Raw genomic sequence first — 25,871 nt, 5'->3', positions numbered from 1 at the left:
GGCAGAGGGGGTGTAACAGGGACAGGCAGAGGGTGCAGAGGGACCTGCATGGCTCTCTGCTCCCTCTACACCCTCACCAAGGGTACACAAACCTCCTTCATCCACGCCGGAGCCCCTTCCCAAAGGTAAGCACTGGCAAAAAAACAAAAGCATCAGGACAATCCTCCCCCGCCACCCTCCCCCCAGGATGGTGCTGGTAAAAAGGGACACCAGTAAATTCCTTAACAAATCCCTTGCTGGAGCCGGGGCATCTCCACATCCTCCCCCCAGCAAGCCCGTTTGCTGAGCAGGATCCAGAGAAAACACTTCTTTATTCTTTTCTTTTCTTCAGTTGTTTATTTTTAAGCTCCAAAAAGGGCTTTACAAAGAACAGACAGGAAAACTAAAGCTGTTCTGACAGTGTCCCTTTAGGATGCAGGGCGACCACAGCCAAGGTGGCAGCAGCACCGGTGCAAAGACACAATGTGCCCCAGCCCCCCTCACCACAGCAGCGAGCTGTGAACGCATGGTCCCAGCCCAGATCCAACAACGTCTCAAGCCCTGCTCTTTTCTTCCCCTGTAAGGAGCCCAAATAAGCAATAAAATCACTTAAAGATGGGTGCTGAGGGATGCGCTGCAAGCCATGGATTGGTTGCCTGCGAGCAGTGCAGCTGGACAGGTTTTACTCTCCAAGGACACAGAAACTGGCTTCTTCAAAGGATAAAGTGCTCACCAAAACCCTGGTTACAGGCAAGCCACATCCTATCACCAAGTGGCTGCAATGGAGGTGATGCAGATCCTCACCCTCATCCCCGGCTTCACACTGCAACCCTTTTGGCCACACAAGAAACCACCAGGAGAGAAGACCCATTTCTGTGCCCACCCCAGTGAGTACCCACAGGTGTCAAACCACCGGGTGCTGTGGGGAGCTGGGTGCCACCCGTGCCTATGCCAGCAGCACTCCCCTCACCGGCACCAGCAACCGGAGGCCGCACTGCAGTGTACAAGGAGCATCTCCCACATCCCAATCCCAGGAGGACCCAGGACAGCTGACACAAAGCCAGAGGAGCTGGGACGAGCTGCCTACGGAAACCTCCCAAGAGGCAAGAGTTTCAATTTTTATGATGATGATGATGATGATGATTTTTGTCTTTCTCTCCGTTTCCACACTGTTTGTTCCACGTGTGGTGGTCCCACAGCATCCCGCCACTCCCGCTCGGCCCAGGGCGGTGGGACAGGGTTCGGATTTTCCTTTGCAAGGTGCCTTTTTGCTTCCACGATCACACAAACTGTAACAAGCTTACAAGAAAACACTGGCGAGTCCTGAGGTCTGACAGCAATCTTCTTCTATGGGCAGGAGGCTCTCCCTTCCCCTCCTCCTCCATCATACATGTCCTTTAGCATCTTCAGCATCAGGTTTTGATCCCTTTTCACAAGCTGCTCTCTCTGCTACTTTTTCAACCCGGGTTTTGCTAGCTGCTTCCTGCAGGACGGCAAATACAGCACATAGTTGGGAACAGGAGAAAGAGCAGGCAGTTACAGTGATGCTGGGGATGGGTGCAGGCAAGCCTGGTAGAGCAGGCAAATCACAGAATCAACCAGGTTGGAAAAGACCTTTAAGATCATCAAGTCCAACCTTTACACCAGCACTGCCAAGGCCACCACAAAACCAAAATTCCCATCCTAGGAATTCCTCCCCATGTGAGATCCTCCCTGCCTGTACACAACTGCAGTTCACACTGGGGGCTCTTGTTTTCTTGGCTCAGCAGCTGGACAAGGTTACAGCTCATCAGCTCAGCAAGCCTTTGGGGAAGGGATGGGATCCCCTGGAAATGGTGCAACCCACCTGGATCAGGCTGAGAGAGCTGGGCTGGGTCAGCCTGGAGAAGAGAAGGCTCCTGAAGGGGAGACCTGAGAGCAGCTCCAGTGCCTGAAGGGGCTGCAGGAAAGCTGGAGAGGGGCTTGGGACAAGGGATGTAGGGACAGGCCAAGGGGAATGGCTTTAACCTGCCCGAAGGGAGACTGAGCTGAGCTCTTAGGCAGAAGCTCTTCCCTGTGAGGGTGCTGAGGTGCTGGCACAGGGTGCCCAGAGAAGCTGTGGCTGCCCCATCCCTGGCAGTGTTCAAGGCCAGGTTGGACACGGGGGCTTGGAGCAAGCTGCTCTATGGAAGGGGTCCCTGCCCGTGGCAGGGGTTGGAGCTGGAGGAGCTTTAAGGTCCCTTCCAACACGATCCAGTCTGGTTCTATGATGTAAGCAAGGCACTGACATGGAGCAAGCCTGGAGAGAGGAACAGGGCAGCAGGACAAGTAATTAAGGCAGCAACATCGGAGTGGGGATGTAAGAGCCTGAGCTGTACGTAACAGCCCATACACTGGCTGTGGGGGCAGGAGAGGAGCACTAAGGCACAGCACAGCCCCACGCCTGCTCCAGCCATCACTCTCCCTGACCTGAGCTGGTTATCCCAGCACACTGCTTCCTAGTCACTTATTCCACAGCCAGGCCCCAGTTCAGAAGAGATTAAACCATAAATGACCTACACAGATGGCTTGCAAAGCCATGTCCTCTCTTGTTACAGTACACCAGGTTTTGTTCAGAGGAATGCTGGATGAGAGCCTGTTACAAGATGGTGATCTCTCCATTCGAGCACAGGAGCAGGCTATTGCCTTACCAGCTGCAGGAAATCCATCCTATCATGTCTCAAAATACCCTTGGCCGTGCCAGAGACAGAATGACATTTCATTTTACCAGTGACCAAGAGGTCATCAACACTCACTGGCTGGGAACAGCAAAATCGAGTCCAAATGCTCACCCTGTTATCAGCTCTCGGGAGCTCACAGCACAAATACTTCCATTGATGACTGAGCATCTGATGGCAGCCTTTGGCTAAGAGAGACCCAGAAATAAACCACTTCTTCCCACTGCAGCAGGCTCTATCCCTCCATCCTCAACCTGATCTATAATTCGTTTTAACTCGTCTCTTTGCATGACAAACCAGCTGAGCATCCTGCTAGATGGCAACACGCACCTTTGCATCCCTCTCTGCAAACTTTGTGAACATGTTGGCGTAGATCCTCCGGTCCCGCTCGTTGTGTTCCTTTGTTTTCTTCTGGCACACAGAGATCTGGGATTTTGCTGCTTTGTTCTGTGGATTCACTTCCAGCACTTTCTGAAAGTCACATTTTGCCAGCTCAAACTCGTTCATCAATAACCTGGCTTCGCCCCTTCGGTACAAACCCTTCTCGTTGTCCTGGTCCAGTCCTAGTGCCTGCAAACACACAGGTCCCCGTTAGCAAACTGGGGCTCCCACAACTGACCCCCTTAGGGTCATACCCTCATTAAATGTGCAGAAATTAGGACAAGGTGGCTTCAAGTCTCCAGAGCACTTGCATCTTGCTGAAGAACTGACTCGTCTCCATCAGCAGCTGGCAGGTTGATAACATGGTTTACTTATGTCTCCAGGCTTAAAATCCCCCTGAGAGTAGCTGAGTCGATGGGAGACAAACCCACAGGCAAGAAATCAGGTGTAAATGCTGAACGTGAGCCCAGAAGATCACAGGCAGCTCAGAGGTGGGGAATCAATGGACTGAATGTGCTTTTGTGTCCCTGCTTTAGCAAGAACGTTATTTTCCTTTACTAAAAGCCACAAACGCATCTTGGAGATGACTTACCTTTCAGATTAAGGCAACTAGCCTTAATCCCGGGTGCAAGAGGAGATGCTCACATCTAAGCCTTTTATGAAAGAATTAATAGTTTCCTGACAAGGATGAGGTTGCTGCTCTTTAGGGGCCTGGCAAAGCCCCATCCCATCCCCCAGTGATCAGCTGCAGCTCTAGCAGACTGTCCCTGCTGTACCCAGATCAGCACCAAATGCCCATATCCAGCCCAGGCAGACCCAAACAGTATCTGAAGGCTTCCAGCCCATGCAGCATCGAGTTCTATGGATCTGGATTGTCCTAAGCCCATGCCCAGGTGGATTTTGAACCCCAGAAGGCACTTTTGCTCCAAGCACACAGCATCCACAAAGACTCTGAGGCGCAGAAGAGATGGTGGCACCATCACACTGCCATTTGGAAATTGCTTCTCGTACGAAATGAAACTCAAAACCCCCCAAACTCCCAATGAAAACATTCAGCAGGAGAGAATGCTCCAACTGTCTTGTGCACCTCTACCTTATCACAGCACTCCACAGCTTTGGTGTACTCTCGCAGCTTCAGGTAGCACATGGCCAGGTTGAGGAAGGCAGCCAGGAGGAAGGAGTCGGAGGCTTTCGACTCTTTCTCAGACAAGCCATATTCCATTTCCAGCCAGGACACGATCTTCCCATACTGAATCACTGCCTGCAGGTATTTGCCTTCCTGGGGTGGAGCAAAGAAGAAGAGGCTAGAGGAACCTGTGCTGACAACGCTCAGTCTGCTCCCGAAACATCCTGCAAACAGGTAACAAGTTTAACGTGGGGTGTCCACTAAATAAATGGAGGACGATGCCAAGTACCTACAAATCCACCAGGGCTTGGCTCAAGCTGCTGCTGTGCAGCCCCTGTGAATCATAGAATCAACCAGGTTGGAAAAGCCCTTTAATCCCATCCAGTCCAACCATTCCCAGCACTGCCAAGGCCACCCCTAACCCATGGCACTGAGGCCTCGTCTCCACGCTGTGTGAACACTTACAGGGACGGTGACTGCAGCCCTGCCCTGGGCAGCCTGTTCCAATGCCTGAGCACCCTCTGGGGCAGGAATTGTTCCTCAGCTCCATCTAAACCTGCCCTGGGGCAGCTTGAGGCCGTTTCCTCTTGTCCCATCCCTTGTTCCTTGGAGAAGAGACTACAAAGATCCTGGAGACAGACTCTTCATGAGGGACTACAGTGATAGGACAAAGGATAATGGGTTCAACCTTAAAAGAGGGGAGACTGAGATGAGCTCTTAGGCAGAAGCTCTTCCCTGTGAGGGTGCTGAGGTGCTGGCACAGGGTGTCCAGAGAAGCTGTGGCTGCCCCATCCCTGGCAGTGTTCAAGGGCAGGTTGGACACAGGGGCTTGGAGCAAGCTGCTCTAGTGGAAGGTGTCCTTGCCCATGGCAGGGGTTGGAACTGGATGATCTAAATCTTGATCTAGTATCTACTAAGTCATCTATCTGATGGTCAACCCGAATTTATGTCTAGCTCCCTTGTTCCACAATCGTCAACCTTACAAACCTTGAAGTACATCGTGCCTTTCTCCTTGACGATGGCAGCCTGCTCCAGCTTCTCTTTTGTGTCCATCTCCCACGACTCCTTGGCCTGAAAGAAATACTTGGAGCAATCCCAGTGGCAGCCCACCGCATCCAGCAGGACCACACAGCTTTCCAGGATTGCTTGCAATGAGCAGGACTCCTCAGGGCATTATTACCAAGGGTAGATCCAGCAGCAATGGGTATGAGGATACACCCAGAGCATGTACAGGGGTGAAGACCTGAAGCCTTTTACAAGAGTGGAACCCCCACCAGGTTTGGGATTTCTCACTGCGCCAAGGTGATTTATCCACCTGAACCCTACAGGAGGAAAAGCCCTGAGAGATGTGGTGGGTCTCACTCCTGCTCCGACCAGAGTGATGCCTGAGGAGGGGACCCAGCCAGGGATGCAGGACAGCGTCACTTGCCCATCCCATGGGCATCTCTTGCATCCTGTCCCCAGTATCCCAGCGAGCACAGTGGCTGGGCACACTGACTTGTATCTGTGCAGCCCGGGGCAGGGGGGGAGAAAAAGGAGAAAAAAAACTTAAGAAGGTACAAGAGGAACAAGGTGAGGAACAAACGAGACCCAGGCTTGGAGCCCAGCCCAAGAGATCCCTGGTGACGTCCCCCCTGCAGCAGGGGCTGGGCTGCAGCCATGCCAGGGGCAAAGGGTGGGCACTGCGAAGGGAACCTTGGCGCCTGCCCTCACCTTCTCAAAGCTCTTCAGTGTGACCTCGTAGACCAGCTCCGTGTTCGCCTGGATGCCGTACTTCGGCTTCCCTGCCTCGCCGAAGCCGTACCTGACCGGGCAGAAGGAGCTGTCAGAGAAGGGGGAATCTTCCCTTCGTCAGCGTTCGGCCATGAACTCAGACCCAGGCTGCCAATTCCCATCTCACCCCCAACTCCACATCTGCAGCTTTCTAGTGTTTCGTGGCCAAGGTGATGTTCAGCCATGGGCTGGGTCAGCCTGGAGAAAAGGCAGCTCCTGGGAGACTTCAGAGCAGCTCCAGTGCCTAAAGGGGCTGCAGGAAACCTGGAGAGGGGCTTGGGACAAGGGCCTGTAGGGACAGGCCAAGGGGAATGGCTTTAACCTGCCCGAGGGGAGACTGAGATGAGCTCTTAGGCAGAAACTCTTCCCTGTGAGGGTGCTGAGGCGCTGGCACAGGGTGCCCAGAGAAGCTGTGGCTGCCCCATCCCTGGCAGTGTTCAAGGCCAGGCTGGACACAGGGGCTTGGAGCAAGCTGCTCTATGGAAGGGGTCCCTGCCCGTGGCAGGGGTTGGAGCTGGAGGAGCTCTGAGGTCCCTTTCAACCCAAACCAGTCTGGGATTCTGTGATTCTATGTTACTCTCCACAAAGATACCTGACAACACTCAATTCATTATATAGTGGGAATCACCATTTCCACTATGATTCCAATCTGAATCAAATCCAACTTTTTATACAGGTTTCCATCCAGTGAAGACAAATCCCATGCGATTTCCAGGGAGACATTTTCCTTTCAGCCACAGGACTTGGATAAAACTTTTACCTGATTTTCCGAAGCATCTCCAGATTCCTACCTACGTGCCACTGGTCCCTCTTGCCATCCCCACCAGCGCTAACCCAAGGCTTTCCTGGAGGGTCCTATTTTCAGGATTGCTGTTTTCCATGACTGCTAAACCAACTTTGGATGCTGGAAGCTTAGAACTAGATGGCATCCCCGCAGGGGTGCTCCTTACCGTGGCGCGAGGTAGAGGATGCAGTGCTCTCCCCTCTGCATCTTCTCCAGGGCTTTGTCAATGCCGATGGGGATGTCGTGGTCCTCCCCTTCACCCACAATGAACTTCACATCTTTGCAGTCGAACCTGGTGCCACCACAGAATCCCTCCAGATGAACTACGAGGGGAAAAGGGGACAGGGCAGGATTGCACCTGGAGCCACCCAAACCAAGGCAAGGTGGGCTCTAAAGAAAACATCTTGTAAAGCAGCATACAAAGCAGATCTCCTGAAATCAGGCAAAACCTCCAGCTCTGGAAGTGGGGAAGACACAGGGCTGGGGGTAGCCAAAGAGCCCCTGGGGAGGAGAAAGGGATGGGGAGGGCTTGGAAACACTGCTGAAGAGCAAGGCAGGCCCATCTCATCTACCCAAGGAGCAGACAACAGATAAACATCATGACTAATATGTTCCCCTTGTTCTCAACTGCACGAGTCAAGTCTTACTGGAACTGGATATTGCTCCTGGCACGCAGCCACGCAGTTTATCATGGCGATTACAGACCTCCTATACAGTGCTATAGCGCCTTGCCTTCCACCTCGAGAGCACGGCTGTGTTCTCCTGCCTCCAAGAACTCAAAGTACAAGATAAACTTGCCTCTTCTTCCCCCCCCCTTAATCTTCAACCAGGAACAGCCCCAGCCGCTGGCAGAAGCGCAGGCAGAGCGGACACCAGGTACCTGGCACATTCACCACCTGGTACTGCTGGCTGCCTTTCCACAGCAAGATTCTGCTTTATTTATTCCCTCCTGAAGCCGTTCCCAGCTTTGGGGACAGTTTTATGTTCTCTGCACTCTGCTTGCAAGGTACAAGGCACAACACGTGCAGGCAAATGTAAAGTAAAAGCAGTTTCCTGAGGAACTGATGTACCGTTAGGGGAAAAAAGCCAACACAAAACACACTTGTTAGGAGAAAAATCCACAGTGGGCATTGACGTGGTTAGAACTGTGTGTAACGGCTCCGCAGCACGGAAGGACATGAGCTTTACCTTTCCTTGCAGCAGAGGGAGCAGGATGTGACCCGAGGATGTGCACTGAGCCCCTCACCCTGGTGTCAGGGCAGCAGGAGGCAAGTGCAAGGACAAGCCAAAGCAGACGCTGCGCCAGACACAGCCAAGAGGGTCCAGGCTCCATATGGGAGAGCTGCAGCCTGGGATGAAGGAAACCCACCCAGCTCTGCCCCACAGACACTTCCCTGTCCCAGAACCTATGGGAAGTCACCAGAATGAGACTCACAGACTGAGTGTGCAGCAGAGCCCCAACCCCAGGGCAGGTCCAGCTACGCTGCCATAACCACCCAAGGATGCCCTCTCCACCCCAGGGACAGGACACCAAGCTCTGCCTCACCACCCTGCTCCTGCCACCAAAGCCACACTGGGACCCGAGCTCAGCAGCACCCTGGGACACATCCTGCACCCATCACTGGCACGCGGTGACCATGCGCAGGCTCACCCAGAGCTCCTCCAGGGCTGACCTTGGCTTTTGCACTACCCAAAACCAAGCTGCAGCTGTTGTCTTAGGCATAAGAAAGTGGAAATTTCAGCCTAAAATACAGGTAACCCACAGCACCATGCACGTTCCCAGAGAGCATGGATCCATAATCCCCAAGCCCCAAAGCAGCAGCACTACAGCTCTCCCCTTTTCCCTGTCCCCAGCGGGACGTGGCAGCGACGGCGAGGTTCCTCTTTAAAACAGGATGCACAGGAGGATGCTGCGATCCTTCCCTTCAAGAACTGTTTTGCTCTACTTTAATTGCACACAAAATACACTGGATGAAGCGGGGGGGTGGGAATCTCCGCTTGGGTTTCCAGGAGCAGGTCAGCTGGTTGCAGTCGCTCTTGGATTACAGGGGGGAAGGCTCCGGAGGAACATCGCTCTGGTTGCAGCTCTGACTTATTGTTCTCTCGGTGCCTGCAGCGATTTTGTTTTTGAAGAGCTGAGAACAGAGTGTACCGAGTGCGGCTGGCACACGGACTTGATGTGCTGACAGCAATTTGTGCTCAGATTAAAAACGGAGAAGGAGGAGGGATGGGGGGGAAAGGTTGTAACAAAAGCTGGAATGCCAGATTTCAACTGCAGCCCCGGTTTTAAGGACCAGAACCGTGATTTTAGGATCTGTGTAACTTAAAACCTAAATAAAAGCTTTCAGAACTCCAGCCTGGAGATGCTTGTTCCTGGAAATGTGGTATCCCAGCTGGAATTAGGCTGGAAGAAACACCTCCCAGATACATGGCACCGAGAAACCATCGCTGCTCCCGTGGGTCACAGCCGTGCCCAAAGGTGGGCTGTGTGCTGTCCCCATGGCTGCTGTGCCATCCCAGCACAGTGCTCACCATGAACAGTGCTGCAGCTGTTGGGTTTGGGTTTAACTTTAAAAAAGTGTGTTTCATACAATCCTAGAATGAACCAGGTTGGGAAAGCCCTTTAATCCCATCCGGTCCAACTGTTCCCCAGCACTGCCAAGGCCACCCCTAACCCATGGCACTGAGGCCTCGTCTCCACGCTGTGTGAACACTTGCAGGGACGGTGACTGCAGCCCTGCCCTGGGCAGCCTGTTCCAATGCCTGAGCACCCTCTGGGGCAGGAATTGTTCCTCAGCTCCATCTAAACCTGCCCTGGGGCAGCTTGAGGCCGTTTCCTCTTGTCCCATCCCTTGTTCCTTGGGAGCAGAGCCCAGCCCCTCCTGGCTCCATCCTCCTCTCAGGCACTTGTAGGCAGCCATCAGGTCCCCCCTGAGCCTTCTCTTCTCCAGCCTGAACCCCCCAGGTCCCTCAGCCCTTCCCCATCACACTTGTGCTCCAGGCCCTGCACCAGCTCCGCTGCCCTTCTCTGGCCCCGCTCCAGCCCCTCAATGTCTCTCTTGTAGTGAGGGGCCCAGAGCTGAACACAGGATTCGAGGTGTAAGTTTGCACCCAAACTGCTCACTGCAGGGCAGCCTTGTGTGGCTCCTCCTTGTCCTCTCTCACAGTGATGTATTTAAGGATCTCCAGCCCCTGGATGAAGAGGGATGTATGGGACTAGATGAATTGAGGGCCATTTAAGCTGCGAACAGAGGCAGCGGGATGATGCCAGTGGGATCAGAGCAGCATTCCCTGTAGCTGCCTTCTCCACAGGCAGGACATCCATCATCACAATGACCACAAGCGTGCTCCTGCTTGCAGTGTTTGCTCTGATGGACGCATTCATTTGCAATAGGTAGAGCAGGGATAATAGGAGGGCACTATCACATGTGTGAGGAGCTTCACTTTTGGCTCCTTATGTCCTTTCAGAGAAATGACTCCTGGCTGGTGCCCTCCCTCCCTGCTTCAGTCCCTTCCTGAGCCATCAAAGCAGCATCATGTTCCAGAAAACCTCAAGCTGCAAAGGGAAAAACCACAGAGGGACCAGGGCTCTCCCCATCCTCCGCACTGGGCACGATGCTGCCTGTGAAGTGCTCACACATCATCAAAATAAAGAGGAACGCTGAATCCATATGACTGCCATTACATTTAGTCTTTTAGTTTAATCTTTGGGGGTGCGGAGCCAGCTCGAAGCTCGGCTCGCAGCTGGTCCCCAGCTAGAATGCTCACTGCGGGAGAGGCAGACAGTGCAATCTGAGTCAGAAACTCATTCTTCCTTACGAGGAAGCCTCGTTAGAAGAACCAGTCATCTAAGGCAGGGAGCTTTATGAGCTGTCACAGCTCAGATCCAATTTCTCCTTTGCTAAAGGGAGTTAATCTTTGTGTACGGGAGCTCTGAAAGAGAGAAAGGAAATGCTCCCATACAGAACAAGCTCTGAGTCTGTGGCTGAGTGGTTCTTGGGAAGGAAAAGAAATAAAATCAGCTAGGCTGGAAAAGACCTTTAAGATCACTGAATCCGTGATCAATGAGCCTGGCTTCCCCCATCCAGACCCAAATAATGTCTGCTCCAGAAACAGGATCAGAACAGGAACAGCCCGTGAGACTGAGCTCCTCATACTCCTGTATCAGCTGAGACCATCCTGGCCCCAGCAAACCCTGTTGATTCATTTCACAGAATCATAAAATGGTTTGGGTTGGAAAGGACCTTAGGATCCTCCAGTTCCAATCCCCCTGCCATGGGCAGGGACACCTCATTCTAGACGATGTCATCCAAGGCTCTGTCCAACCTGGCCCTGAACACTGCCAGGGATGGAGCATTCACCACTCCTCTGGGCACCCTGTGCCAGCGCCTCAGCACCCTCCCACTAAAAGGCTTCTTATCTCCAGCTGGAACTTTCCTGGTTTCAACTTGAACCCATCACCCTTTGTCCTAGCATTGCAGTCCCTCCCTGCCCTCTTCAGCAGCCTTCTGGCCGCAGGGGAAGAAAAGGCTCCATTCTGCAAAAGATGCAATAAACCCCACCAAAACTACCATCTAGGCTGAAACAGCCCCTTCCCTGTGAGGGTGCTGAGGCGCTGGCACAGGGTGCCCAGAGAAGCTGTGGCTGCCCCATCCCTGGCAGTGCTCAAGGCCAGGTTGGACACAGGGGCTTGGAGCAAGCTGCTCTATGGAAGGGGTCCCTGCCTGTGGTAGGGGTTGGAGCTGGAGGAGCTTTAAGGTCCCTTCCAACCCAAACCACTATGGGATTCTAACAAGTATGCCAGAGAAGCTGCTGAGCACCAGCATCAGTGCCCAAAAGAGATGCCATTAAGGGAGGATGTCCTGGCAACTGATGCTTTCCAGGCAGGGCACAGCCAGGGGTTTTGGCAGCCAGCGGATCCCAGAGCAGCCTGGACACTACAATGGATGCAGAAGGGTCAGCGGAGAAGCCACAGCCCTGAAACCCCATGTGAGGGTTTGCTTCCTTCATCCTAGCCCTGGCTGAGCAGCTCCAGGGCTCACAGCAATGTCTGTCAATGCAACTGAGGGAACAGAGCACAGGTTACACTGCAGCGGTCCCTCCAGCATCTCTGGCTGCTCCCATGGCCAATCCACCCTCCCAGCCAGCAGCTCCCGCAGAGCCAAGGAGAGCTCAGGGAACATCCCCAGGAAGGCAGGGAACCACTGCCCTCCAGCACCTCTCCATCTCATCCAGCCTCCACGTGGACATCACAGCATCCCACTGCGATGTACAAACACCTGCAACCTATATAGTGCCAACAGCTCCTTGCCAGTGGGCTGGAGGGATGATCCTGCAGCAGAGCACCTCCCTCCACAGCAACCAGCACTCACTTTCTACTGTAGCACCTTCATTAGGGTTGGAGTAACCTTCTCCCTTCCTCTTGATCCTCCGGATTATCCCTCCGTCCTCAAACAAGTCCTCACCTTTGAAGTCAAGCAGCTCAACCTAAAAAATAAAACAACAAAGAAAAGGTGGGCAAAGCTCAGGGAGAGGGGAAGGAGAAGAGAAAATACAACAGAGAAGCCACAGAGCAGCAGTTCATCCCCTGCCTGGAGAGCCAAGTCAACCAATTCTCCATTCAGCTGCTGAGCAGAAGTTGCTCATAAAAGCCAGCTCCAAGCCACAGCATAATACACCCGATTTATTAGAAATTGGGACACATCCAGTACCTGAAGCACAACACAAAGTAACAGTACAAATAAGTTTATTAAGCCTGTAAGGGTACAACACAGTCATTGCTGCAAGATGCTGCGAAAGCTGCCCAGGACCAGCGTGGGCAGGAGCTTCCCCTTCAGCCAGGACCAGCTCCGACCCACGGCTTTGTCCCCACTTGACTTGGAAAGACTCCGCCTGAAAGTGGACAGACCCATTCCTCCCACTGCCTGGTCCCGACGAGCCCTGCCCTGTGCCAAAACCTCGGCTCTCCAACCGCCCCACGGCATGAATGGGCTTTTAGCACCCGGAGGCTTTTCCCAGCCACCTTCTCCTTCCCACATCCATGTTTAAAGCAGGAATCTGCCCACTCTACCCCCTGGCTCCGGGGCTCTCCCCAGCCGGAGGTTTCAGTCCCAGCCTCCCAGCGCAGACACACATTTCTGAGAAAACCCTGGCAGCGGTTCCTGGAGCGCAGGGACACGTTTCAGGAATCCAAGCTGGGTTTTTTGTTGGTTTTGGGTGGGTTTTTCTTCCTTTCTGAGCTGGCTGGCAAGGCAGGAAGGGAGCAAGGGACTCATCCAAGCACCGGCTCAGCGGCGTTACTTGCCTCAAAGAAGAGGGTGGCGTTGGAGGGGATTTTGGGGGCGCTGCCAGCGGAGCCGTACGCGTACTCGGGTTTGCACAGCAAGTAGCAAATCTCTCCCTTCTTCATGGTAGCCACCCCGATGTCCCATGCCTTGATTACCTGACCTAGGAGAGAGGCACACGTGAGGCAGGAGGGAACAACCACCAGCCCAGGGAATACCCAGCCTGGGTGCTCCAAGGACGGCAAACCAAGAAAAAGCACCCTCAGAAGTCACTTAATGCAGGGCTTACACCGACCATCTATTGAGCAACAGGGTCCCACCACCCCCACGGTCATCCCATCCCCTCCAGGATCATCCCAGCCTCAAGCATCCCCCCGGCCCAGCTCACCCTTGCCCAGGCTGAAGACAAAGGGCTCGTTCCGATCGCGGCTGGAGTCAAATTTTTTCCCACTGGCCAGTTTGCCTTTGTAGTGGACATAAACCTTGTCCCCAATCATGGGGGACTCATCTTCACCCCCAGGTCGTTTAATGATCTGAGAGAGAGAAACCACCCGTGAGAAAGGGAGGCTGTGGGACAGCTAAGGATGCATGTGGAGAGATACACAGGTATTTGATAGGGACACAGATATTAGATACACAGATATTAGAGACATACATACAGATATCAATATTAACTATAGGTATCTATATTATAGATACTAGCTATAGATCCTAGCTATAGTTAAAGGTATTACATATAACACCTATTTAGATACATAGATATTAGACATATATAGGCACACATGCATTTTCATATATACATACATGCATTTTTATACATAAACCACATGCATGCACATATATATGTACACATGTACACATACATATAAATATATGCATGCACATACATAAAAATCTATATACACACATGCATATACACCTCAGTGCTGCTCTAAACCAAATGAAGGCTTGGGGGGGGGAGCCATTCAATTTGTCCTTCCATCAGCCCCTAAAAATAAACCCCATGGGACAGGGCTGGGAGCTGAGACCTGCCCGTTCTCTGCGGCACTGCCTGGATAAACACCGTGGCTCGAAACCCGACGCAAAGGCGACCGCGCTCGCTTTCTGCCCGTACACATCTTACTCGCAGGGGTGTGTCATTTCACTACTCGCTTCTTGTCAACACTTCTTTTGAATACTACAAGCCTGGAACATGCAGTTCTCGAGCTGAGGATGGAGCAGGGGAGGATGCTATTCTTAGAGGAAAGGTCCTATTCAACTGGAGAAGAACAAGCGCTGGGGAGCAGAACTATCCAGAAACGGCCCTGAATATGAAAAACGGGTTGTGGAGCAGACTGCATGACCTCAGTGGTGTGCTCTTTTTAATGTCTGTTGAGTCACACACAAAAATGCCTTGTGGATTTACAGCTAATAATCTGATTAGGAACACAATAGCAGTGAAATTGATTGAGCAGCCTGAATCCATCAGTCCCAAATACCACTCCATCCTTCTTTATTACAAGTGATGCTCATTTCCTTTGCCCTTCAAAGAGAGGAAACCAATCCTACAGCCCTCGAAGTACTACATGACCCCAGAGGCTGGAGATGCAGCCCACCAATGTGACTGTGCTCCCCAGAATGCAGAAAGAAAGGCAGGACCCTCCTGGCAGCCCCCCTCACCTTCAGGACCCCTCGGTCTCGAGCCGGTGTGATGTCCTCCCCATGCTCAGCGAGAGCCGCCGCCTGCACCTCCCCTTCACTCTTGGTGGCCTCATCAGTGGTCATGGTCTCTTTGCATAAGCCCCGGACCTGGGGAGACACGACACCCACCCCGTCAGCCTGTCAGGACCATGGGAAGTGGTGCAAGAGGAAAGGGTTAAAGAAAGTAAGTGGCTCGCTGTGCTGTGGGGCCAGGGCAGGAAGCTTTGAGCACATCTCAAGCGTACAGAGCGGAAAATCCCTTCCCAGGGGCCACCCCAGCTCTGCTGAACCATAGGGCACAGGAAACCCTGATGTGCAGTGCCCAGGGACAGCCCCTCAGCTTTGTCTGGCCACACCGGTGCGGACGCTCGCAGTGGTCCCCAGACCTCACCTTCAGCCTGGGGGCTACCACAGAATCATAGAATAGTTTGGGTTCAAAGGGACCTTCAGAGCTCATCCAGTCCAACCCCTGCAATGAGCAGGGACATCTTCAAGTAGATCACCTTGCCCACCAAGCTTCACCCATCCTTTCTGGCTCACATAGAACTGAGCACTTCTTGGGCACAGGTGCTAGAAATACAGGTACCAGGTTAGCATTTGCCTTTTGAGGGTCTTTTATACAGTTCAGGACTATTTCCCACAAGGAATCACCTTTTTGTCAGAGACACTGTAATTCGGAAAGCAGCACATCAATCCCAGGCAAACTTTGATTTCTCTTGCCCACCAGAAACACTCCAAAGAGACAGAGCAGGTTCCAAGTCTCAGGCAAGCAAAGCATCCCCCTGCACGGAAAGACCTGAACACGCAGCAAGCATCTTCTCCAAAAACTAAACCCAAACACCAAAAGAATCCCAGCTATTTGGGTGGATAAAGAGAAAATTCACAGCAAGACTCAAAGAAAGTGGAGTTTTTTTCCTGCTGGAGCTCCACACTCCCAACGTCACCACTAAGGTGCCAGAAAAGCTTTTTCGTCAAACACATTCTTTTTCCAACAGTGCCTGGTGAAAAGAGAATTGCCTATGGCTTAAAACCCATATTTCCTGATGATTTCCTTCAGACCATAAGGCTATTTTGGTAGCTGCACTGCTGCGTGACACGTAATCAAGGAAACATGTGATGGAGAATGAAAAGTGATGGGTTTTTTAAGACATAAACCAGAACTATTAAAGTCACTTGAATTGCAAAACGCTCCCATAGTCTTTGGTGTGGAAGCTGATGTTAACCAGCAGGAGAAAACACTCATTCAGGGGGTACGAAAAGAGCAAAGGATGTTTCCAGCTCCAAGGACAGATAAGTTGTGCTGCAAGAAGAACTGAGCTCCTCGCACCCGAGTGGAAAGGGAAGAGCTGGAACTCGCCACCCCCCCCAGCACAGGAAGCCACTGAGACACAAAGAGTCCTGCAATGGAAGAGGCAAATAAAAAAATAAGAAACTACTTGCTGCAGTGCTCAATTATCACAGGCTTTGGGGTAACATGAATGAAGATTTTGTCTGCTGCCTTTCCTAAATAATAAACCTAAATAAAACCACTAAAACCAGCAGCTTTGGTGGAGAGGCTTATTATCTCTGGGTGATGATAAACTGGAAAACAAACCATGGGTTACTTTGGAAGCAGTGTTTTATGAGGGTGCTGAGGCACTGGCACAGGGTGCCCAGAGAAGCTGTGGCTGCCCCATCCCTGGCAGTGTTCAAGGCCAGGTTGGACACAGGGGCTTGGAGCAAGCTGCTCTAGTGGAAGGTGTCACTGGTATTTGCAGTGGTGCTGGGTTAGATGTGCTTTAAAGGTCCCTTCCAAACCAAACCATTCTATGATTTGGGTGCTGATATGGTCTCCAAGCCACCTAGCACCACCATGGCCATCCTTCTGGAGTTGAGTGAGGAGTGGTGGTGCCCATCACTGGCACTGTGGCTCAGGGCTTCCCGACACAGATCCTGCGCAGCATCAGGGACACAAACCACATCCATAACCCATTTATTGTGGTATTAAGGGCCAGGAGGAGCACAAAAGGGGAGCAGCTTGCATAAGAAATTCCACCTCCTAGGAAAGAACCTCCCAAGGTCCACCAAGCAGCCAGTGCTGGGATGCAGAAGATGGATGGGGAGGTGCTGGCTCTGGTTTGCCGGTTGCTAAATCCCACCAAGAGACATCTAAAAATACACCACACGCATCCTTCTCATTATTTTTCTACGTAAGCAATTAGTGGAGTCATCCAGGGAAGCTGGCCAAGGCAGGCAGGAGGGGACACGCTCTGCGTCAGAAGCAGTGGGAGGGATGGAGCCCACAAGACCGGCTATGAAGATGAGGTCCACATTATGAAAGAGCTCAAGACTTCTCCATCCAGTGAGAGCGGCTCCACCTAGGTTAGAGAAAACCCCACGCTGCTCCCACTTATCTCGGGTTTGGAGCAACGGGAGGAGACTGGCTGGGGTCCAAAATCCCAATTAATGTGAAACAAACAGCTGGGGGGGATATCTGCTACTCCCCGAATTTAACCCCCGGGAAGCCAGGGACTGCTGGTGAGAGCCCTGCGAGCTTGCTGGAGCTGTCAGTGTGGATCTTCCCGCTGCAGGACCACGTGTGCCTTGGATACAAGCAGGGATACAAACAATTCATTACCCCGTGCAAAAGCCTCTGGGTATTTCTGACACGAGAAGCAGATCCTGCTCTCCCGTTGTTCTTAGCCACAAGCTTAATGCTGTCAGTCTGTCAGTGAAGCCAGGTTAAACGCTCTGATCGCCCACACTGCTTTATTCCCCTGGGGTCTAAATATGGAAGAGAGGGTGCTGAAGAGTTAAACCCCCTCAGGCTGGGGCGCCCTCTTCAACCCAGACGGGCAGCAATCCTGCAATGCATCAGAACATCACTGAAAGGACACCAAGACAAAAGGAATTTCCATGCACAGAGAATAAAAGCCATAGACAAGGGAGTAAAAAAGTCCAGAGCACCGCCCAGGAAAGCTGCTTTGGGGCAGTTCTGCACAACTTGATTCCCTCTATTCTGAAGCAAAGTCCTTTGAAGGAGCCCGGAGCCCACAAATACCCCTGCTTGAGCTCCAAGCACGGTGCTGGGGTCTGGCCTGTACCTCCAGTCACTGGTCAGGACCCAAAGCCACCAACTCCACCCTCCCCAGGTCACACAAAAGGATGAATTTATTCCTCACTGCTGAAGGAAAGGGTTTGGAGGTTTCATTTGCTTTTAATCAGCCCCCACTCTACTGGATGACCTGAAAATTCAGTGTAATAATCTGTCATTTACGAGTTATAATAAACAAGCTTTGAAATCCAGAGGTTTCAACATCTGGACACAATCTTTTTCAAGTGCAACTATCTCAGCATTAATTAACATAAAAGATATTAAAGTGCTTCTAGCTGAGCAAACAAGGAGGCTTGCGAGTTCAGAAGCCTCCTACAAGTGTGCAACACGCGCTTCACTTGGACCAGCACATCCTGACCCACGGTGCCAGTACACCGCCCCACTAAAGGAACATAAACTCAAAGAATCATGGAACGGTTCATGTTGGAAGGGACCTTAAAGCTCCTCCAGCTCCAACCCCTGCCCCGGGCAGGGACACCTTCCACTAGAGCAGCTTGCTCCAAGCCCCTGTGTCCAACCTGGCCTTGAACACTGCCAGGGATGGGGCAGACACAGCTTCTCTGGGCACCCTGTGCCAGCGCCTCAGCACCCTCACAGGGAAGAGCTTCTGCCTAAGAGCTCAGCTCAGTCTCCCCTCTGGCAGGTTAAAGCCATTCCCCTTGGCCTGGCCCTACAGGCCCTTGTCCCAAGCCCCTCTCCAGGTTTCCTGCAGCCCCTTTAGGCACTGGAGCTGCTCTCAGGTCTCCCCTTCAGGAGCCTTTTCTTCTCCAGGCTGACCCAGCCCAGCTCTCTCAGCCTGGCTCCAGAGCAGAGATGCTCCAGCCCTTGCAGCACCTTCTCATCCACCCCTTCAACTGCTCAAAAGCAACAAGGCTGCATCCATCCTTCTTGCAAATCTGCTGGTTTCCCAAACACTGTCCTACACATTGGCACCAGCAGTTGCAAATATTATTGCTCCCTCTTCCAGATTAAAAGCAGCATCACCACGACTGATACTCATGAGCAGTCGATGCCCATGTGCAATCAAGCTGCCTGCGAAGGGCCAGGCTGCCCAGACTGAGCATCCTCCGGCATGTCCCGTTGTGACTTTATTCCTCATTTTAGCACTGCCACACAGACATTAATTCAGCTGCGGCATCAGATAATTAAACATTTTTTGTCTATTTTTTTAAAGCAGGTGAAACAAAGGGCTTTTCTTGATGTCTTTTTAAGCTGGGCAATGGCTGGTGCCTTCCCCACCTTCATTACCCTTCAATGGTGTGTGGTTTTCAGGCTGGCAGGAACACCAGCGCACTGCATGGGCACTTGCAGAAATGCAGTGGGCACAGAGAACCACAGAATGAACCAGGTTGGACAAGACCTTTAAGAGAAAGTCCAACCTTTTCCCCAGCAATGCCAAATCTATCACGAAACCACGTCACTAGCGGCCCCATACACCTCAGAGCCCTTTCCTCTTTGCACATGCCTTTCCAACGATGGTACCAGGAGGATGCACACCATACAACAGCAACACACACTGCACAAAGATCCACACCATAAACCCAAGCCGTTTAGTTTTGCAGTTCCCTCTCTACATGAGCGCTGCTATCTTCCAGCCTGAAGAAACAGGAGAAAATTCTTATTTTCCGAGCAGAGAATGGGATGCAGATGTCCAACGCCGGGCTGAGGACAGACAGGTATCACACATGCTAGGGTTTCACCAAGCACACGAGCCCAAGCCACGTTTCCTAGAAATCAGCATACCGGGAATTTGCCAGCTCCAAATGGAAACTTTCTGCTGCAGATCCCTGCCAGAGGCTCACCCGAGGGGAAAGCAGCAGAAAGGCTGGGGAGGGGTTTGAGGGCTCTCACCTTGCCACCATGCGATCGCTGGAGAACGTCGGGAAGTCCAGGAAGGGTCTGGATGTGCGCACCCAGAAGAGGCAGGGTGAGGATTTCACACCAAAACCTGGTAAAGAAGACAGGAAGTAGTTAAAAATAAGACAGTAACATAAAAAACCCACATACACTTTATGCTCAAACAGGGGTTAAAATGAAGGGAGAACAGAGACGGCTGTTTTAAGCCACAAACCCAGCTCTACTATGGTCAGAAAGGGGTGATAAGACCATGGACAAAAGCTCCCATGGCTGCTCCCCTGCTCCCTGCAGCCACGGGACAACGTTTTGACCGGCTGTTTCCATAAAACAGCACTCAGCATCGTACCATCAGCTTAAAAAAGGGGGGAACAAAGAAAGGAGAAACAGAAAAGGCTATACTCTGTCCAACTTTTTTATTGACCGGTGCTGAAAGTCAGGATGAAAACTAGCACGATGAAAAAATAAGAGCAGGGGTTTGGTTTTTTTTAGACATACTTAGCACAAAGCACTTCTATGGCACCACAACAGCCTTAAAAGCTTTTGATTGCAACACAGGAGGGAGTTTAACATGCAAAAGGTCAGACTAAAACCAGCAAATCTGAATGCACCAGCAAGGGGGAAACATGGGGCCCCACATCCTGGTGACCATCACCCCAAATGCCACAAGCATTGCCCCAAATCGCAGTGAGCACTGCCTCAAATCCCAGCCCTCGAACTAGGCAGGAGCTTGTGGACCTGATCCTACTGCAGCCACCGGCAGATAACGAAGACCAGCCTACCCAGCGCAGCAGCCAGGCTCTCTGCGCTGTCCCACCGTGGTTTTGCTTCCCCTTAATTACAAAAACTAGTTTTTTCTAATAAAATCAGAGAATCACAGCATCAAGCAGGCTGGAAAAGATTGTTAAGATGAAGCCCAACCATTCCCAGCACTGCCAAGGCCACCCCTAACCCATGGCACTGAGGCCTCGTCTCCACGCTGTGTGAACACTTGCAGGGACGGTGACTGCAGCCCTGCCCTGGGCAGCCTGTTCCAATGCCTGAGCACCCTCTGGGGCAGGAATTGTTCCTCAGCTCCATCTAAACCTGCCCTGGGGCAGCTTGAGGCCGTTTCCTCTTGTCCCATCCCTTGTTCCTTGGGAGCAGAGACCCTGCTTCCTGAGTGAACAGTCCCCACACTGCGGGAGAGGGAAGCCCGGAGCAATGTTTTCCCCAAGACAAGGGTGTTTTAAGGCTCCTGGAACACAAGCCCGAGAAGCAGAGACCCAGGAAGATGGTGTCTGAGTTGGGAATAAATTAAAACTGGGATTCCTAAGAAAACATGACCTTCTTAAACCCGACCAAAGCAGCACCACGTAACCCTCAGCCCCATCCCGACACAGCAGGATGCACTCAGACATCAAGTGCCACTTCTCCCACTCATACATCACAGCTTCAATTTGAGATTAATTATGTTTCTGACTTCCCACCCCTTCTTTAACATAAATAGGGAAGCCATTAAATCTAAACTATCTCTATCTAAGACTCACATGGATTGATTTACATCCTAGCATGCACATTGTGCAAGCATTGGGCCCATCACGGCCACTCTGATTCAAACAAAAAGCCAAAACACAAATAGAGCTGCTTTCATGGCCCAGCACCCTGACGAACCTCCATCTTGGCCAGGGCAAACCGTAACAGATCCAGGGACCAAAGGTTATCCATGATTGCTGCTCCAGGGGTAACTCCTGCCCATGGAGACCCCGGTACCTGCCAAGCATCCCTTGAGCATCGCAGTGGCACCTGCCCTGCGGGACACCCTGGAAAGGGATGTGCCCACCCACCACCTCCCAAGGACCAGAAGGTGCTGGTGCTGTAACAGAAGAGAGGTAGCAAGGGAAGAGTTTTAAGCAATTAAGAGAACACCGAAAGGAACTACTGCATGAGGCTAACTTAAATACAACAGCATGTGCTCCCATCACACTTGCCTAGCTAATCATTTTGCCCAGCTAATATTTTTGAGCTTCTGAAGCAGTTTTAGTTAAGATCCAAGTCATAAATGATTGGTTTTCCCTTTTTAAATATGTTGAAGAAGAGGCTGCCCTCAAGTTTCAGCTGCAGCGAGAAGAACAACTGAGCAGAATGGCTGCTGCTCCCTGCCAGGATAAATATTCCAACAGACGGATGGGTTCAGCCCCTCTGCATCCCCCAGGAGCCATGGCAACATGCAAAAGGCTTTCAACAAGGTGTTGCCCCCCAACCACAGTTTACAATATAAACCCATTAAAGATAATCTGGTTATTAGCAAATCATTTATTTCCAGGTTGCTTCAAGTAAGATGATGCAGGGATAAAGCTCGTTTTGGCTCTCTAGCAAGCATCCCATCAGCAGCCCGTGGTCCATCCCCTCAGTGTGAGTGCCCAGAGACACAACACCCTCTAAAGTAAAATGGAGAAAAACCCCCAAGCAATATATTTTTCCCTCTCCTTTATTCCAAACCACAAACATATGCTGGGAAAAGCAAAAGCCATAAACATTTATGGGCTGCTGCTCTTTCAAGAGGAGAAAGTACCAGGATGGGACACGATCAAGGGTTTTACACACTGATGCTCTTCTGCTCCTACCCCTGAGGATTTCAGCTGCTCCCAGCACAAAAATCAAGACAAGACTCTGCCACAGGTAGCACATCCCAGAAATACTGGAAAACCCAGGAATGCCGGAGCCAGCAGCAAAGCAGGGAGAGGCAACAGCCTGCACCCACCCCACTCCTGGAGGAGCTAACACGGTCTCAGATGATGGTAAAACATAAAAAATAAGTTAAGAACCAGTAATAGTAAGTGTAGAATGGGCTGTTTCAGCCCTGCCTCAGCTTCCCGGGAGACTGCTGGCAGAGGGGCCCATCGCAGCATCCGAAGAAGCTCAGAGGCCATTATCCAGACACAGAATAGCACTCCATTTCCTAATGCTTTCAGAAATTAGGATTATGTAACTGGAGAGGGGAAAAAATACAGTAATATAGTCAAGCAGGTTACATAAACCACCCCTAAAAAGTGAGAAAGTGCTCGACATCCCGCGACCCACTCCCTGGCAACCTCAAACTGGGGTTTCTGCCATTGAAAATGTGCAGGCTCCTTTCACCGTGTCTTCTCCCCTGGTCAACGCAAGCAGGGAGAACAGACCTAGCCAGGCTTTTCGGGACACTGGAAAGAAATATTCCACCTCTGGCTATAAAACATGAAGTTCCATTCCCTGGACAGCACAGTCTGGTAACACTGATCCCTCCATAGAGTATCCTCCTGGCAGCAGCTACACCATTGCGAGCAAACCCCATTTTAAGAACCAGCTTGGGGGAACTAAAATAAAAACCCAATGGGAATAAACAAGGAACACCTTGTCTGCCAATTCTGTCTTAATCTGGCCTTTTTTCTTTTTCAGAATAAATTTGACAATTGAACTTGGATTTATTTCATCTTTTTTAATTTCTAAAATCATCTCATTGCTTGCAACAGACTCCAAACAACTTTCCACCCAGTCACTGTCACCCACAGCAGCTGGAATGTGTATTTTATCCTTATGTTCTCACTTATCCCCATGCACAAGCACTTGGCAGCATCCTGAGATCCCAAAGGAGGGATCCCCAACTTGGCATCTGGCATTGCCAGAAATAACCTGGCACCCAGGAACTTTTTTATGAAGCTATGTGTGTACCAGGGCTCTATAAACGCCAGATTTCATCGCGCAAATGACAATTCCCAGCATGTGGAACACCAGCCTGTTCCCACGCCAAATCAGGGTTTCTTGGAAAGGAGAAGGAAATGCCACGAATGGCCAAAATGACACTGGGGGACCAGGACTGCCGTCACTGGGGGACCCTGCAAGGTACTCGGGGGTCAGGATGATGCTGAGAATGCTGTGGCTTTGGGGACAATGTTACACACCCACCAGGTCACCCTCATTCCCACCAGCCCAGTGGAAACATGCATGTGAACATGAGTGCACACACACATACACACACACGTGAACTGCTGAAGGATGAGGGGGGAGCCACAATGGGGGTCACACGTCAGAGATGAGGCTCTTGGTGAGGTGGTGCGTCCCACAACTCCTTATACTGAATTAAGTGATTAAATTGAACATAAATAGCAGTAAGACATGGGGGAATGGGTTAAAACTTCAAGAGGGGAGGTTCAAGTTAGATCTAAGGCAGAAGCTCTTCCCTGTGAGGGTGCTGAGGCGCTGGCACAGGGTGCCCAGAGAAGCTGTGGCTGCCCCATCCCTGGCAGTGTTCAAGGCCAGGTTGGACACAGGGGCTTGGAGCAAGCTGCTCTATGGAAGGGGTCCCTGCCCGTGGCAGGGGTTGGAGCTGGAAGACCTTTAAGGTCCCTTCCAGCTCAAGCCATTCTATGATAGAAATATTCCCATTTCAAGTACTCTTGGATTTAAAGAGGCTAATTTCCTAAAAGCGGTGCTACCATTGATGCAGATGGGGCAGAGGAAGAGTTAATCTCAGTTCTTCCTCACCCTACCTCTTCACTTCTGACAGTTTTACTCCGATTCTTTTCATTTTCCAACACACTCACTAGCAAAAGCAGAAATCCTGATTGCAGTCACAGTTACCGATTACAGAAAAAGCCTGTCAGGGCCATGAGAAGAACAACTCGTACAGTAGAACAGTCATGGCCATTTCCTTACACCCACAAACATACCACATTAAACTAAATAAACACAGAACCCCCCAACTTTGCTAAGAAACTTATTATTTCCTTGTGATATGTATGCATGAGACTGGCACGAGCTCCAGTGATCCCTCAAGGGGCTGTAACAACTTTATATGCATATATATGAGAGAGTGAATATAAAATAAAATATTAAACAGTATAGAAGTAGAAACAAATGAGAACAATTGTTCTCAAACACTTCAAGAACATTCCCCTGCTCTGAGCCAGCCCAGGGAGCTGTGGCTGGACAGAGCAGGGTCTCAGTGCTGAGCATCTCGAGCTTTACAGCTAATCTGCAAGCTGGCAGTTAAAACACACCCAGTTACACAGCAGTGATACTCCTGAAGGATGCAACTTGGTTTTTTACTTGGGAATTGCCCTTATTTGCTGGCTCATCCCAGCAGAAAGATGCTCTAACAGCGCCGGGAAAGGAGATCAACATAATTCAAGCCTGTGCTGGGCAAATACAACCTTGGGAAGCTATGATTATTTAATTGTGTAAGAAAGAAGAAAAGTAAGAGCACAAGCTGCCAGGCCAGCAGCCATCTCTGCTCCGGGCAGGACAAGAAGCCACACTGGACCAGCCTTCCCCCCTAAACGGCTCCAGCACCAGTCCCACTCCATCCTCCAAGCCCGAAACTGTAAGAGAGGCCACATCCCGTCACCTCCCAGCAGGCTGCAGCAGAAGCGATAACTCTGCACCAGAAACCTGTTGGTTTAAGGCTTTTTTTCCTCACGCTATCACACATTTCCTCCAGCACAAGTCCCAACCCCCCAAAAAACTCCCCAAACACCTCTCCACCAGCATCCCATCCTTGTGGGCGCCCAGCTCCATCACACCCTCACCTTCATCCTCCTGCGTTGTGTGTGTTGCTGTTATCACCTACAACACAGCAGGGCCAAGGACCAGCATCCCAACAGGGTCTCTAGTATTCGCAGTGAGGGACCCCTGCATCCCACCTTTGGGCTGCAAAACTGAGCCCCCCTGGGAAGTTACTCCTGCTCGGGGAACACCAGGCTGGAGATAGAACCTAAGCATATCCAAGTCGCAGCATCACTGCCTGACCCAAACCCACGGCACCTCCAAGGAAACAGCACACAAAACCCACACAAATAACTGTGCTCATGCCCTTCCCACACGACTCCCCAGACCCACGAAGGACCCAACGCCTCACACAGCCCCAGGAAGGGTCCCGCAGCCACACGCCAGCCCCACGCACACCCCTACAGCGCTTCTCCAGCCCCACGCGCAGCCCTACAGCGCTTCCCCAGCCTCAGACGGAACCGCCCCAGCCCCACAGGCCCCACGCAGCCCCACGCGGGGCCCCGCAGCCCTCGGCAGCCCCGATCCTTCCGGGGCACCTCGCTCGGGGGCACCGACGGGCGCACGGACCCACCTGCTGCCGCCACCGCCCGGCTCCGAGTGACCCAGCCCGCCAGTACCGGCTGAGTCTCCCCGGCCGCCGCGCCCCGCCCACCCGCCCGCTCCTCATTGGCAGCTCCTCCTGCCAATCTTGCCG

At 51.8% G+C, this 25,871-nt stretch overlaps 1 protein-coding gene across 4 annotated transcripts; it reads right to left on the bottom strand.

The window, feature by feature from the left end:
- Positions 1-1,106: 1,106 nt before the first annotated feature.
- FKBP5 (FKBP prolyl isomerase 5) lies at positions 1,107-25,871 on the bottom strand. Of its 4 annotated transcripts, none has more exons than XM_061442577.1 (11): positions 25,749-25,871; positions 14,683-14,811; positions 13,412-13,556; positions 13,044-13,186; positions 12,112-12,226; positions 6,906-7,062; positions 5,896-6,004; positions 5,170-5,253; positions 4,150-4,335; positions 3,006-3,245; positions 1,107-1,462 (listed from the first exon to the last, which is right to left on the bottom strand). In XM_061442577.1, the coding sequence occupies exons 1-11, from the start codon at positions 25,842-25,844 to the stop codon at positions 1,364-1,366; spliced, it is 1,503 nt and encodes a 500-aa protein (XP_061298561.1). In that variant the 5' UTR covers positions 25,845-25,871; the 3' UTR covers positions 1,107-1,363. The 4 variants fall into 4 exon arrangements, with proteins under 4 accessions (XP_061298561.1, XP_061298562.1, XP_061298563.1 ...); XM_061442578.1 differs by having other exon boundaries at positions 5,896-5,986; XM_061442579.1 differs by lacking the exon at positions 25,749-25,871 and adding an exon at positions 19,600-19,624.

The sequence above is a fragment of the Pezoporus flaviventris genome, unplaced genomic scaffold, assembly GCF_033815535.1.
Source record: "Pezoporus flaviventris isolate CSIRO_AGI_PZ_B2104156 unplaced genomic scaffold, CSIRO_AGI_Pfla_v1 ptg000228l, whole genome shotgun sequence".
Lineage (NCBI taxonomy): Eukaryota > Metazoa > Chordata > Aves > Psittaciformes > Psittacidae > Pezoporus > Pezoporus flaviventris.
This window is presented reverse-complemented; position numbering and strand designations above follow the sequence as displayed.

Bases quoted from the DNA above. Each gene is read 5' to 3' on its own strand.
- FKBP5 (XM_061442577.1), bottom strand. From the start codon at position 25,844: ATGAGGAGCGGGCGGGTGGGCGGGGCGCGGCGGCCGGGGAGACTCAGC. The intron at 13,557-14,682 runs GTGAGGGGGGCT...TCTCTCTCTCAG, and splicing joins GAGACCGAGGGGTCCTGAAG to ATCATTAAACGACCTGGGGG. The intron at 7,063-12,111 runs GTGAGTGCTGGT...TTCCCCTCGTAG, and splicing joins TGAAGGTGCTACAGTAGAAA to TTCATCTGGAGGGATTCTGT.